Here is a 14768-nt window from a genome sequence, read left to right as displayed (position 1 = left end):
TACAGTACGAATGAACTGAACCAAAGCTACATGTATAGGTCATACACAGGGAATACAGATGTGAAATGTGAAAGAACTGCCTGAAATCACATTAAGGTTTAGGGAGATGCTGATGATATGTGCATGTTGATCTTTGTTGCTGTCATATTTTTAGGTCATTTAGAGAAGTTTTAAGAAGTTCTCAAGTATCTTACCAAAAAGTCCTGATGAAAATATGACTGCTTGATAAAAATGGCTGCAGTCCATATCTGCTGCCATCTACTGCAAGTACCTGTACATTGACTGTGAGTGATGTGTTCTGATGTGTTTTCTCTGCAGAGAAAGGAACTTGAGCAGGAGAGCCAGGAGGAAGTGACAGCCACCAAGCAGCTGAGTGATTGTCTGAGTGTGGAGGAGGCCCTTCTTACCACCACCAGGCATCCAGGAGCATCATCCAAACCAGAGTACCAGGTATGTGACCCAGCATCAATGGTGATAGGAAGTGCCCCCTCTTTGGTCCTTTTAGCCCTTTAGCCCTAGAGATAGTGCACATTGTTGGAGTTTAAGTTTTCTATTAGCTACAACCAAGCAGCAGGGAACATCATCCAAACCAGAGCACCAGGTATGAGACCCAGCATCGGACGTAGAATGTCCCAAATTCTGGTCTGATTAACCCTCAAGACACTAGATATTTTTTTTTTTTATTAGTCGCAACCGAGGTACAGTGAGCATCATCCAAACCAAAGTACCTGGTATGTGACCCAGCATCAGTGGTATAGGAAGTCACTCTCTTTGGTCCTTTTAACCCATTAGCTGCTGGAGATAGTGCACATTGTTCGAGTTGAATTTTTCTGTTAGTCACAGCCAAGCAGCAGGGACCACCGGGTAATGTGACTCAGCATCAGTGGTAGAAAGTCCCTAATTCTGGTCTCTTTCACCATAAAGCTGCTGGAGATAATGCACATTGCTTGAGTGGAATTTACTTTTAGCCACCACCAAAGTAGCCAGAGCATCGTCCAAACCAGAGTATCAGTGGTAGGAAGTCATCCTCTTTGATGATCCGTTAAACCCTCGCGCTTCTGGAGATAATGTGCATTGCATGAGTTTGGATTTCTCTTACTTGGCTCGTAAGGATGAAGTGGTCAGTTTTCCTTAGGACACAACAATGGGACCGAGAGCTGTAGTTCCCCTCTCAAGGGATAGGCAGTGAGGACTGGCACTACAGCTGCTGGCAATGGACTGGAACTGAGGACCTGATGATTATAGAGTCTTTGCTCTTATCCACTGGACCACAACAGCCCCTCAATGTTTTCTTTTATTTTCTGGAGCAAGCAGAGAACAAGCCCAACTTAACCAAATGCAATAAAATGCATCAACAGTGCAAACTTTAATTTATGATGAAGAACTAATCTGTTTGTCAGTAGATGGAGCAAAGTGAATTACGACACAAGCCAGACACCAGTGTAGGAGCAGTTTCAAGCAGTTCCATGATTAAAGGAATGATAGGATAGAAAATACTAAAAATTCAATGCAAACAGGATCTGAGAAATCCAAAACACTTGCAATTCCGATCGAATTTTGAGCTCATAAAATGTAAAATAAGCCACATTCTGCTTTAGTAATGTGAACATTTTGGTCAATACTTATGCAAATGCAGACAATAAGTTCATGTTGGCTTGCATTTTTGTCTGAGCACTGTTCATTCCATCTATGCTAACATTTCTGCAAAAAATAGATGAGCAAATGAATTTGTATATTTCGTACACAATTTTACACATTTACACAATTTTACACATTTACACAATTTCTCTTGTTATTAAAGCCCACATGAAAAATTATGCAGAGAAGCCTACAAGTGACAAATGAGTCCCAAATGAATTTTCAGATGCTCAGATGCAATGTGCCAATACCTTATTCTCAATTTAAAAAAAAGAAAAGAAAGATAAGATGTGCTGTGCATTACATTATTGTCTTTTTCTGCAGAGATTCCTTGAATTCCAAAGACAGCATGACAAGACGCAGCAGCTGATGACAGTACTAGTCCAGAAGAAGAAGAAGAAGATCCTGGTAACGGTTACCAGGGAGGAGTGCGACATCCTGATCGAGCGGTGGACCAAGGTGTCGGAGAACTACGAGGAGTGGCGTAAGGAGCTTGAAAGGGGTCTGCCCGGTCCACTGGGCGCGGTCGGGGCATGGCTGAACAGGGCGGAGGAGCTGCTGAAGAGGGGCGAGGTGGAGCCCCTGGAGTCTCAGGATGCCACCTGGAGCCAGATGAAGCGGAGACTGAAGGAGCATGAGGTACGTTTGTTTGTTTGTTTGTTTGTTTGTTTGTTTGTCTGTTTGTTTGTTTGTTTGTTTGTTTGTTTTCATTTTCCATCTGAGAAGATGGCTGGGTAGCCCATATTCAGCTTTCCCCAGCTGGTGGCTGTTCTCACTGAGCTGTAAAATCAATCCTAAGTGCAATGCAACTGATCCTAGGGAAAATTTTGGGATCCCATACCAAAAAAAAAAAAATAATGATAATTTTCCATCTTTGTATGCATGCAAAAGTGTGACTTACTATGAAAAGAAAATTTAGTGGTATGTATCCATACAACAATGAAAAAAGAACAAAAAACAAAAAATCATTCCACAGAGAACTTGATATGTGGTTGAACAGCTAGAATTTCTAAGTGATCTTGTGCTGTTGTCAACAACACAACACACACACACACACACGCACACACACACACACACACACAAAATCACCACAAACATATGCGTAGGATATTCTGTTAATAAAGCACAAATAATGATGCCATCAGAGTAGAAGTCTAAATCTAAGAAAGTATGTCATCTCCTGTAATTAACATTTTTATAACTATTATTATGTGTCAGGATTGGGAAGGAAAGAATAAGTTATCCTATCTGTTAAGCCTATGTGTGTTTGTTTTTTTTTCGTCAGTATAGATTTGAGTCAGTCTCTGTGGAAAAATACACAGAGAAATATCAGATGTTATGTGCGATATACAGTACTTTACAATATAATGATTTCTTCTCTTTTTTTCATGAACAGGAGCACTTTCAGCACAGCAGTGACATTCACCGGTCTTTCACGGAGATACAGCGGCAGGGTGGCAGGGTCGAAGGTCAAGAAGTTCCACCAGCCATTATAGACAGCATGGCTCAGAGGCTAACAGTTGTCATGCAGACAAAGGATAACCTGAGGTAACTAAGAGACCAATCAAAGGAAATCCATATCTATGCCTTCACTTTACAACAATTGATATAGATCATCAATCAATCTGATTTTTCGGTGCAAAGGGACTTCCTTTTCTCTTTCCAAATAGTGGTATATTTAGAATGATTGAACATAATGGCAGATTTTTATTTTTTTTTTGTCACTTGAGAACTTAACCATGTTGGAACTTGAATCACGTGTACAACTACGTGTCACATTTAATATATGTATTTCCCCTGTGTCACAGGTTTTCTCTCACACCAACTTTCCCCTGAGGTAAATTCTCAGTACATGTTTATGTTAGCTACACGTTTGTAGTGAGTTATTTTTCTTATACTCTATGAAAATCTTCAGTGAACTGAAGTGCTTATTCATCAGTGCACAGTGTCATAGTCATCACATGATGTGAGCTAAACTTCATCGCAAATCTCAAATGTGAATTATGATGATTTGATGCTAGGAAAGTAATGAATATTAATGCTCTTGGGCCTATTGAGTTATCCGCAGGTACCTAGGTGCCAGTTTCGTGAAGCCACAAACATTTGAAAACTTGAAATAATGCACAGTATTTGATGACAGCAAAAGATTTGAAACAACGATTCTGAGGGATTACTTACAAAGGATGGAAGTCATCATGCATGCCAGACAATCTGCTAAGATTGCATTAAAAAGAAACTCTGTGCCACTTATGAGGTAGTGTGCAAGTGATGCTCCTATATTAGTGTATGTGTGCCTGTAAACATGGTGGTGTCACTCTGTTATGGATGACTACACATAATTGTTGCATATTGAAGGTTGAATGAAATATGCCAAAGAATTGGGGAGAGAATTCAGCGATGTCATATTTAGTCAGGTTTGAGTTTGTGATGCTTATTTCCATGGAGAATTTTCTCATTTCATGCTGGATTCATAGGATCCATCTGGAGTACCAGGAGATCAAGTACCGTCTCCTGGCCTTCATCGTCATGGCGGAGAAGAAGCTCCAGACGTGGACGGTCAAGTATGGAGACGCCAAGGAGGTGCAACATTTGCTACGCACCTACCTGGTAAGTACCAGGTGTTCACTCTTCCCATGGCAATGACCCTCTCATTTGTATAATTACAGTAGAGTATCAAAGTATGATGTCATAGCCATTCATCACTATGAAAAGTAGAAAAGCACTCTGAGAGCGCAGACCTCCGCCAAGCATGCAGCTTATTTCCACCACTGATCTTGTTCTTCCATAGAGATATCAGTGATTTCCACCCATACGTACATGTACTTACAGCATTGTGTGCTGAAAGCCGCCCTATTTCCCAATATAGAAGCCTTTGTTACGTCATAAACCCTCAGCTGCACGGCGCGCCTCGCCCTCGCAGAAACTAGAGCACGCACTTTAGTGCGGGCATGCAAACCTCAAATACGCGCAGCCTGAACTCCCAAGTTTTTGAGTTATTTTGCACACGGACAAACGAACTAACTAACGAACAAACCAATGGTAACGAAAACATAACCTCCTCCCTTGGCGGAGGTAACTATTTCTAAACAACCTCACCTGGCCTGAGTGTTTATACTTGCACCTGGTCCCACCCGAAGCTACAACAAAAGACTTTGATTTCATCATTTCTTTACTTTATGCATGTATGTGTGCTATGGCAACAGAAGTGTAGGATGTAGTTTGATGGGATATTTATGCCCACTCTGTATTTCTTGTGGAAATGACTGAGGGTAATAATATGATGTAATGAACGTCATGTTTGATCACAGAATAAACACAGCAAAACTTTAAGCGATAAAAGAGTGTTAAAGAATGTAGACATTTTTAAGAGAAATTTCAATCTCTAATTGAGATTTTGCTCACACTTTTGTCGGATTTCCCTACATCAGAGCATGGTGCAGGGTTGTCAGACTGTCTTAAGTAGGCCTATTGTATGATATTTGAATTATAATCTCTCCATTTAGTTGCCAATATAACAATGTGTTTGTGTGTTTATATTGTATATTTGATATCTGTTGAAAAATGGAATGAAATTAAATTGAACTTGAATTTGGAAGTGATTGAGAGTGAATTTCAGCATGAAATGTCAGGACTGTTTAATAGGGTACTGAGTGTGTTTGATCTATTTTTCTTTTTCCCATCATTTGCAGGAATTTGTTGAAACTGGCCAATTCTTCCAACAATATGAAGTGACCTTCAAGATGCTACTAGATGTGACAGAGACTTACATTTCTACTATTTCAGATGGTAAGACAGGTCTTGTCAGTGACCAGTGCACTAAATGTTATGGTATACTCAAATTTTTAATCTGTTGAGAATGAGTTAATGCAGATGACTCCCATTATAACCAGAGTCCTGAGGACCAGCTGTTATCTTTCATTATATCAAAATTTCATTATAGCCAAACAAATAAAGTATTTATAGATATATAAGAAATAATTTTAGGACTTGACTTTTAATTTGTTGTGACAAAATTTCTTAATAACCATGTCTATTTTGACGTGAATGGATTGTATGTTACTATGTCAAAGAAATCTTAAAACAAGCTGTTATGGGGATGAAACTTTGACATAAACTACATTTTACTATAAAAACAGAAACATACATGTGCATGAAACTTTCATAAATTTTGCGAAAGTAAAATGCATATGAAAGTTCTTGTCTACACAATGCATGGAATGCAGTGGCAATTTGTGAACATTTCATGCCGGGAATGATTCTGGTTTTGCAGTAAAAAAAAACAAACAACAACCTACAAATTGCGTCTCCATTTTCTCACCTAATCAGAAGAGGAGAGGGAAGTGTGCAGGCGATTTGTCCACGACATGGAGCTGAAGAAGAAGAACCTGACAGTCGAGGTGGCCTCGGTGCGCACCATGCTGGAAGAGGTCGTCGAGAACTGGAGTTCCTACCGGTCAGACGTCATTGACCTTCAGCCCTGGCTGAAGGGAGCCGAGAAGGTGCTAGCCCAGGGAGACCATGACAAGAAAATGGTGAGTTACAAATGTAGTGTAGTATTAAAGGAATAGAAGTTACTGAAAACTTTTGGATATTGGTTGTTAACTTTACTGTAAACCAGAAATTTTTTCCATGAATGAATCTTTTGCTAAGATTTGCAAAAGTAAAATGCACTTGAAAGTGATTGTCTACACAATGAATTGAATGCCGGTGGTAATTCGTGAATTTTTCGTGCCGCAAAAAAGGCTGTTTGCTCCAATTTCAAAAAGTTTCATGCCATAAATGTTTCTGGTTTTACAGTATAACTTTAACTTGAATGCTTCAGTCAGAGACACTGTGTGAAGTAAACCCTATTTGTGAATTTCAGTTAACAACAATTTTAATCTGTCATGGTATTGTTTAAAATCAGGGTCCCATTTCATAAAAAGTTGATATGATAGCAACTCTTGCTGGAATGGCAATTGTCATGGTAACAATAAGAATCCTGCTTCCTGATTTGCTGTTGCTATGGGAAGTTGTCATTCCAGCAAGAGTTGTTATCCCAACATTTTTTATGAAATGGGACCCTGATGTAGCAATAAAGTCAACCTTGTAAATATTAGAGGTAAGATAGTGTAACTGCAAACTGATTTGCTTCATTTATCTTCTGTCTTCTGGAAGAGCAGGCAGAGATTTCTTGGCGACATTTTAGGCTGACATTGATTTTATACAAAGCAGATGAAAGTCAGACAGTCTCATCTACTTCTGAGGAATTACAAATCAAGTTGTGATTACCATAATTGTTTCACCCCTCAATTATTGCTCTTTCATGGAAGAAGTAATGTGTTGTTGCTTGTTATCAAAGTGCAAATGTATGTTTGTCGGAGTAGAATACAACAGCTGCTGATCATGACATGAATGTCTTCTTTATTCCTCTTTCATCTCCTTTTGATTCAAGGCTTACTTTACAAACCTGTCGGAGATGGCCAAGAAACACACAGCCGTGAACCACCATGGGGAATTCCTGATGGAGGCCTGTCAGCCAGCGGTGTCGAGAGAGATCCAAGACCAACTCGACCTCCTCAACAGGGCGTGGAGTGATGTCTATGGGAAGGCTAAGGTGAGTGATATGCATTCCACAACCTCAAGAGACGTCTTTAAGTTGACCTGTAGAATGGCAAGGAGACAATTACTCATTCTTTAACCTGTTGAAGACTAGTCCAGAATATTTTCGGGCTTGGGTAAATGGCAAATGTGTGTTGTAGGAAAGTCAGTCTGTCTTCAATGGGTTGATAGACACGCATTTGCTTTGAAAGCTTTTCAAAGTATTCAAATCCCATGTTTGAATGATTATATACATTTGAGCTCATCATGTGATAATTTTGTGACTATTGTGGAATACATGTGAAAAACTCAATATGCTGATTGATGTAGAGTCATTTCATATTTTCGATTACATTACCAGTGACTTTGTCAGGTGGAATCACAAAGTGTCATGGATGGAATCCTTGATTTTCTCTCCTACGTGCCTTGTAAAGAAACTGCCTCATGATGTAAAGTACACATACACCATATATATAGCTCAAAGGATGCTCAATGATACTTATTGTAGATTAACATATGTTGTGCAAGGGTGCATCCTTGAAGCATGGAAATAATAAAGAGCACCTACCAAATCCTTTGCTTCTTTTGTTTAGAGGACACTCAGGAAGTTTACCAAATTTACTATTTTCAAGTCTTTCTAAGCTTTTAGGAACAGGTTGATTCCACACACACACACACACACACACACACACACACACACACACACACAAACATTAAAAATCGCTGAAAGTACATCTTTATCCTTGAGTCAATAACCGTATCAGGGTCACCATCTGAAAATGACCCTTATCATGTATAAAAACAGATTGGTGATACTCTGAGAGAGTTAAGCTCAGTTCCTGTTGTGATTTTATAATTATGCCGATAGCACAAAGACTTGACTTTGCGTACTGATTGTAATGACAGTGAGGTAAAAATGTAAGTGTTCCTCAGGGGCGGATCCAGGAATTCTGTAAAGGGGGGCGCAACTAATATTTCCGGTGCCACTTCTGGGTTTCATTTCATTTGATTCTTTTTATTTCTTCTGTTTTTAAGAAAAAAAAAAGGGGCGTGCTTTGGTTGCGCCCCCCCCCCCCCCCCTGGATCTGCCACTGTTCCTCACAAAGACTAAGCATGTCTTAGTCACATGTCTTAGTCACATTGCGTGGCCCACATTATTGACATGCAGTTGGATGGTCTTCTTAGGCTGATGTGAACACCTCAAAGCATGTATGATGTCATCAATAAGCTTTTGTATCCGGGGATCAGATATTTTCCTCTTTATAAATAATTGATGATACGAATGCATTGTGCCACTACAGGGTGTCTTGTTTGTTACAATGGAGGGAATCAAAAACTTTTTATCAGGTGAATATCTGATGAATATAGAAATGTCTTGTTGCCTTCCTTGCCCAAGAAAGATCCTAAAGACTGTCAGTGTTGCTGATTGATCTTGAACACTCAAACACAGGTCTTTATGGATGCAGCAGAAACAGGCAAGAAACAGCAGACATTCAACAGCCAGCTCTCAGCAGTCAATGTCTGGTTGGATTCTACCATGAACATGTCGCGGCAGAAGGTGCCTTGTTCCCGGGATGTAATGCTACAGCATCTAAAAGAATTAGATGTAAGTTTATCCCCCTTTCTAAATCATCTTCAGTTTCACAGAACAGTCTAGAATTCCATGTGCATTCCCATTACCCCTGATCCTGTCTAGATTATGAAAATGATGAAATATTACTTGATTTTATGCAACATGTTGAACACTGTACTGATGCACACGTGTGGTATAGAGATCCCTTCTACTCAACTTTAATTTTTTTTTAACATATAGAGGTTGTTTCTTACCATCATGATGGATTTGATGGTTCATCCAAGCAAATGTAAGCATATATGTAATGTTTTGCAGACATTTGGAAAAAATTCCTTTAGAAATTAATTTTGGTTCTGCCCTGATACTGCTGTGATATATTTTCTCAGTATGAGGGCAATTACCTCCCGGCTAAATACTGGTTAGTGATAAGGTTAGAGTAAAGATTAGGGTTAGGGTTAGGATAAGGTTCAGGATTAGGATTAGGGTTAGGGTCCGGCGAAGAGTCCGGGGTAATTGCCCAGGGGGTAATTGCCCTAGACCCATTTTCTCTGCTACAAAGACCAGTGATGAATAATCTTTAAAACAATGATGCCTTTCCATGTCATAGCAGTCTCAGCTTGAAGAAATCATTAAATATATCATTTGATTGATTGATTGATTGATTGATTGATTGATTGATTGATTGATTGATTGATCGATCAATTAATTTGTTGAATAATTTATTGATTGATTTATCGATTGATGTTCAATTGTCTTACTATGATGTAATTTAATTTTTGAGGTCCTAAGTAATTCAAGCCATTCTTCTGATTCAGGCTCCCCCACTGTGGTTCGTATGACTACTACTTATTTACCTTTTGTTGCAAATGTATGTTATTAGAATATGTTTCATTTATTTTTGTACATAGAAAAGACGAAATGTCGATTGTATGATAATATTAATGTAACTCAGGTTTTTTTTTTGTAGACACAAAGAGGAAATGAATTCAGATCATTGGATCAATTTTGTTCGTTTGCATGTTTGTCTGCTTGTTTGTGATCATGCAGGAGGCCATAGGCCAGGTAGCGGCCCAGGAGCGTACCTTCAAGCACCTATCAGGCCTGGCCCAGGAGATGTTTAAGACCAGTGGATCACAGCAGGCTCAACAGCTTCTGCAGACTCTCCGGACTGTCAAACTCAACCTGGAGGATGTCAGGTGACTTGATCATGTGATGCTTCACATGACAGTAATGGCTAAAAACTAAACAATAAGGTTATACAAAAGGAAGTTACACATTACTTGTGTACTATTTGATCAGACGAGGCTTTTCTCCGTGGGTCTGCATTTTGTTGAATCTCATTGTTATCACTAGGAACACCTTTGGATGGTTGTTTAGAGGTATAAATCAGGAAGATAAATTTCTCAATTGTTTCTTCTTGATGCGTTTCAAGTTAGATTTAGCGAACCCATAGGAACATTACCTACAGGTCACTACACAAACTTTTTAAACGGCACTGAAAGGAATCAGTTTTAAGCAAAAGCTATGCAAGCAGTTGACATTTTAGCATTGCATGATGACACATAAATATGAGATGAGCTGCAGTGTAGATACACTTTATGAAGTATGGTAACAGGAAATTTTTATTGGATAAGGAAAGAAATCCTTCAAACTACATTGTGTGAAAGTGAATAAACAACATGAGAACATTTCAACAAGATGGAAGCATTCAAATATAGGATGACATTATGGGCACTTATGGCATTCTTTCAAACAAAACAAAACTCAGAAATGTCATGAATTGCGTCAATGACTGTTCATTATTTCTCCAGGGACAAACTGCCAGAGAAAAAGAAAGTGGTTGGAGAAGTCCTCAAGTCTGTCAAGGACTTTGAAGACGGACTTCCGGAGATACAGGATTGGGTCCAAGAGGCTGAGAGGCTCCTGGCTGAAGCACAACAGAAATCTTCCACAGAACCAATCAAGGCTATGCAAGTCAGATTGCAGAAACACAAGGTTTGATAAAATTGTTTGCTTGTATAATGTGTCTAGACAATGATATTGATTGGCTTCTTCGAAGAGAAAATACATATAACAGATAATGAAAAGAGCATCAATGACTTTATAGAAATTCGAGTGATTGTGAAATTTTCTAGTATGGAAAATGGGATGCTGGAACTTGAATACTTGGACACATGTAAACCTCATTATTGCACTTGCAAACGTAAACATCATTTCATTTTTAGCCTCTCAATGGGTTCATGAATAATTTGTTGCCTCCAAAATATATCACTTCCCTGTGGATTTAATGTGCAATACATGGCATTCCTGTCAGCTATATGTTAAAAATTTCAAAAAAGTACATACAGAAGATCAAATTCTTGACCTGGCAGATAAAATGTTTAATATACAAAACATCAGATACACTGTAGCTGGAAATTGGCCACACATTTGAGTCAGCATTGCATGTGCAAGCTATCAATGCAGTAATATTTGCGTGTTTTCAATTGTTTCATCATTTTTGTCTCTTTTACAGAGTCACTTCGCCAAATCCCAAGAAGTTGAGAAGAAGCTTGCGATGAAGAGTCATGCCGTGACCTACATCATCAACCTCAAGTGCACTTACATTGACACCACCATCATAGAGACAACAGTGTCCAACCTGGATGTTCGCTTACAGGTAAGATTCACTCTCAGTGTTTTCATGTGCACGCAATGGATGCAAATCCTTGGGACCCCTGCCCTAATGGAGGCTCTTTGCAAAACTTTTTCCCCAGTATAGTTCATGCATTATTCAAAGCATACACGTTATTCAAAAGATTTCACTGTTTAAAAAGTTGCAGGACAATATGGAACTGTTTTTTTTTTCTCCATCTAGTCAGTTAATTAATATTTTAATGAGAAGAGAGGATTGTGTTTCACTTTTTTTCTAAGTAATAAATATTTGTGCAATTCCGTGCTGTTAGTATGTCTAACACTCTTTAGAAAACGCATTTAATTCATGTATATTTCAGGTGTCAGTCTTATGTGACATGTGATTGCTGTACTTCATTAAATTTTATACTGAACCCAACATCTTCTCTCTCTCTCTCTCTTTTTTTTTTTTTGTTGTTTCCTTCCTCTTTTGTGCATTGACTAAAGAACTGTTTGAGCAAAGAGCAGGAGTTTGAATCCAAGCTCTCAGCAGAAACAGATAGCTGGTCCAAGTTTGAGACCCAAGAGGCTGAGCTCAAGAAGTGGTTATCTCTCGCTGAGGGGCAGCTGAGAGACACCCAAGGCACGCCAAGCCAGCAACTAGACAGAACAAAGGTGAGGGAAATCAGAAATATTATTCAAGATTTGATTGCAAATTTTGTGATTGTAGTGATATTGATATTGCCTCCAGTTGTATTTATGTGGTTGTCGTTTTTACACATGGATGGATAAAGAGAGTGTGAGGTCTATAATCAGATTTCTGGTAAGAATTTATTGTACCAAGATGGCCATTTCACTCCAACCCATAGGAGTGGGGTTGTTCTAGTATGTCAGAAAATGAAGGACCTTTAAAACATGAAATTGCTTGTTTGGCAATCTGTTCTTGTCACTTATGTTTTTGATCCATTATTTTAAAATTTATGTCATAATGGCTTTGAGGGGAACTTGAAATAGGAGCATAATACTCGATATGTTTCTTCTCCATGGAATGTCACTGGTCACAATGAATCAAATTTCATTGCGACATGAGTTTCTCTTCAGTGTGTTTTAAATATATATGTCTTATTATGATACTGTTGCATTTGCACCACAGAAAGTATGCTAGAGACAATATATATATATTTTGTTTTGTTTTGTTGCAGTAGTGTGGATGATTATACCTGTAGAGACTCTTTGCATTATATCTTGAGAAACAAATGGTAATAAACTCTTTCCTTTGCCTTTGGCAGGCAATGTTTGCTGACAGTAAACCTCCAGTCATGGAGAAGTTTTTGGAAGCATCCCAGAGCTTGCTCCACAACCTTCCCGCATCCAAGAGGCAGGAGGTACAGAGGAGAATGGACTTGCTCCAAGAGCGACACCAGGTGAGCTACATATAGCAACAGACCTAAGAGACACCCTGTGTGAATCCTGTGAGCGAAATTGCACTCCTTGTATGGCAAAAGGAAAACAATGATCATGGAAGTGACATTACCTGTAAACTTTCATAGAGACCACCGGGGGTAAAGGTTTTGTGAGAATTTATGGTTTCGAAGCAACTGTAAGCATAGTGCATCCATATGGCTCCCCCCCCCCCCCCCCCCCCATCTCTCCTCCACATCCATTTGTAGCTCATTGCACCTGGTTGGAGCTAAGAAGGTTAGACAATTTAAAGATACCATTTGGTTCACAGTTTGATTGTCTGATTAATTGATTGAATTGATTTGATTTTAAATGAGTGCTAAGAAAACATTGAATAATTATAAGGTGCAATCGCTTGATCGATGGCTGTAAGTTCCCTTCGACGGACTAGGCAGTGAGGATAAAGTGCCTTGCACAGCTCGGGACACAACTGCTGCAGCCTGGGGACTTGAACCAGGGACCTTGTTATTGATGGTCCATTGTTTTATCCACTGAGCCACCTACCAATGTAGTTTAATTCAGAAAACATCATATGAATGTACTGTATATTCCATTATCCCATATAACAGGCTCCCGTAGTCTTTGGCAGCAAAACATGTGATGCATGAATAATTTTTCTGTCTTTATCTGTAAACACAGGCTGTCTGTTCTGAGGCCCCGATTAGAATCCACAGACTCCAGTTCCAGGAGGTGCAGGCCCAGCTCTCGGACCAGCTGAAGGCCGCAGAGTCCCAGCTGGCTCGAGAGAGGCAGACCTTGAAGGCAGGCCAGGCCCCAGAAGAGGTCTTGGCACAACACCAGGTAGGAACTAAAGTGGTGTTGTCATAGCATTGATTTCATATACTGGATTGATGTTTCATTCTCAGATATTCTTAAGCCCTCTCGGGGCCATTAATATGAAATTCTCTCGAAAAGTTGTATAGCATGCTGAACATGCTATTTATTTTGTTATGGTGCATTCATTTTCATAAATTTTGCAAGTCAGCATTGATTATGTAAAAGTAAGAACACTACACCAAAGTATTGGCTCTTGTTGCACAAATGCAGTACATAGTCATCCCCAAGGTGGGAGGTTGCTTCCAGAAAATTGATAATACCACATATTTATTTGTCATTCCATTCCTGTAGCTCTTGATTGCAGATATTTCCAGTCCATAATCACAAAATACCAATGTTCAATGCAGTAAATTCAAAGCATCTATTTTCTACATCTAAGGTAAGCAAGATCTGTTATTTTCATGCTCAACCTCACAGGAGTTCTTCCAAAAGTCCAACGCGCTCACAACGATGGCTGGACAAGTCCAAGTCCTGGAGACCATCCGGGACCAAGCTTCCAAGACAAGGCCACAGGATGCCCAGGTTATGGACAAGGCTTGCCAGGAGACTAAGCAGAGGTTCCAGAGAGCACTGCAAGATGCAGAGAGTCTGGAAAGGAGACTACAACTTGCCCCCAAGAGGTGGCAGCAGTATGAAGAAGAGTAAGATGATGAATTCACTTTTATTTGCTTGTGTGTTAATTGTATGTAAAGATTTAACCAGTTTCACACTCAAGTTTACAGTTTTCCCTGTGGCAGTGATTTGGAAAAAAGAAATCCCCGTTTCACAGCCAAATCACTCTCAAATTGTATTACAAAGTATACATGCTTCATATAATGATATACTGTAATACCAGAAATTTTTGCATTCATAAAACTTTGTGAAATTCTTGAGGAGCCAAATATATTGGCAAAAGTGTGTGTGTACACAATGCATTGAATCCCAGTAGTGATTTGGTAGACAGGTCCAGTTTGCAAAAGTTTTATGCCACAAATGTTTCTTGTTTTACAGTAGTCGTTTGTCTCTGATTTGAATTTTTTCAGTTGAGACTGTGTTCTTCATTTTTTGTTTTTTTGTACTATTTCCT

At 39.2% G+C, this 14768-nt stretch overlaps 1 protein-coding gene across 1 annotated transcript in view; it reads left to right on the top strand.

The window, feature by feature from the left end:
- The window catches only part of LOC139739448 (nesprin-1-like), a 104835-nt gene that overhangs the window by 70724 nt on the left and 19343 nt on the right, over positions 1–14768 (top strand). Inside the window, exons 10-24 of the mRNA XM_071650061.1 lie at positions 319–450; positions 1963–2277; positions 3035–3186; positions 4113–4245; positions 5328–5424; positions 5965–6170; positions 7073–7234; positions 8669–8824; positions 9839–9987; positions 10603–10786; positions 11307–11450; positions 11912–12079; positions 12694–12828; positions 13505–13666; positions 14120–14343. Coding sequence (XP_071506162.1) covers positions 319–450; positions 1963–2277; positions 3035–3186; positions 4113–4245; positions 5328–5424; positions 5965–6170; positions 7073–7234; positions 8669–8824; positions 9839–9987; positions 10603–10786; positions 11307–11450; positions 11912–12079; positions 12694–12828; positions 13505–13666; positions 14120–14343 — 2519 coding nt within the window. The remainder of the gene's footprint in view (positions 1–318; positions 451–1962; positions 2278–3034; positions 3187–4112; positions 4246–5327; positions 5425–5964; positions 6171–7072; positions 7235–8668; positions 8825–9838; positions 9988–10602; positions 10787–11306; positions 11451–11911; positions 12080–12693; positions 12829–13504; positions 13667–14119; positions 14344–14768) is intronic.

This window comes from Diadema antillarum, unplaced genomic scaffold, assembly GCF_040938485.1.
Source record: "Diadema antillarum isolate AM-2024a unplaced genomic scaffold, OU_Dant_1.0 scf00000029, whole genome shotgun sequence".
Lineage (NCBI taxonomy): Eukaryota > Metazoa > Echinodermata > Echinoidea > Diadematoida > Diadematidae > Diadema > Diadema antillarum.
The sequence above is the reverse complement of the archived record's forward strand: the minus strand, read 5'-3'. Positions and strand labels throughout refer to the sequence as shown.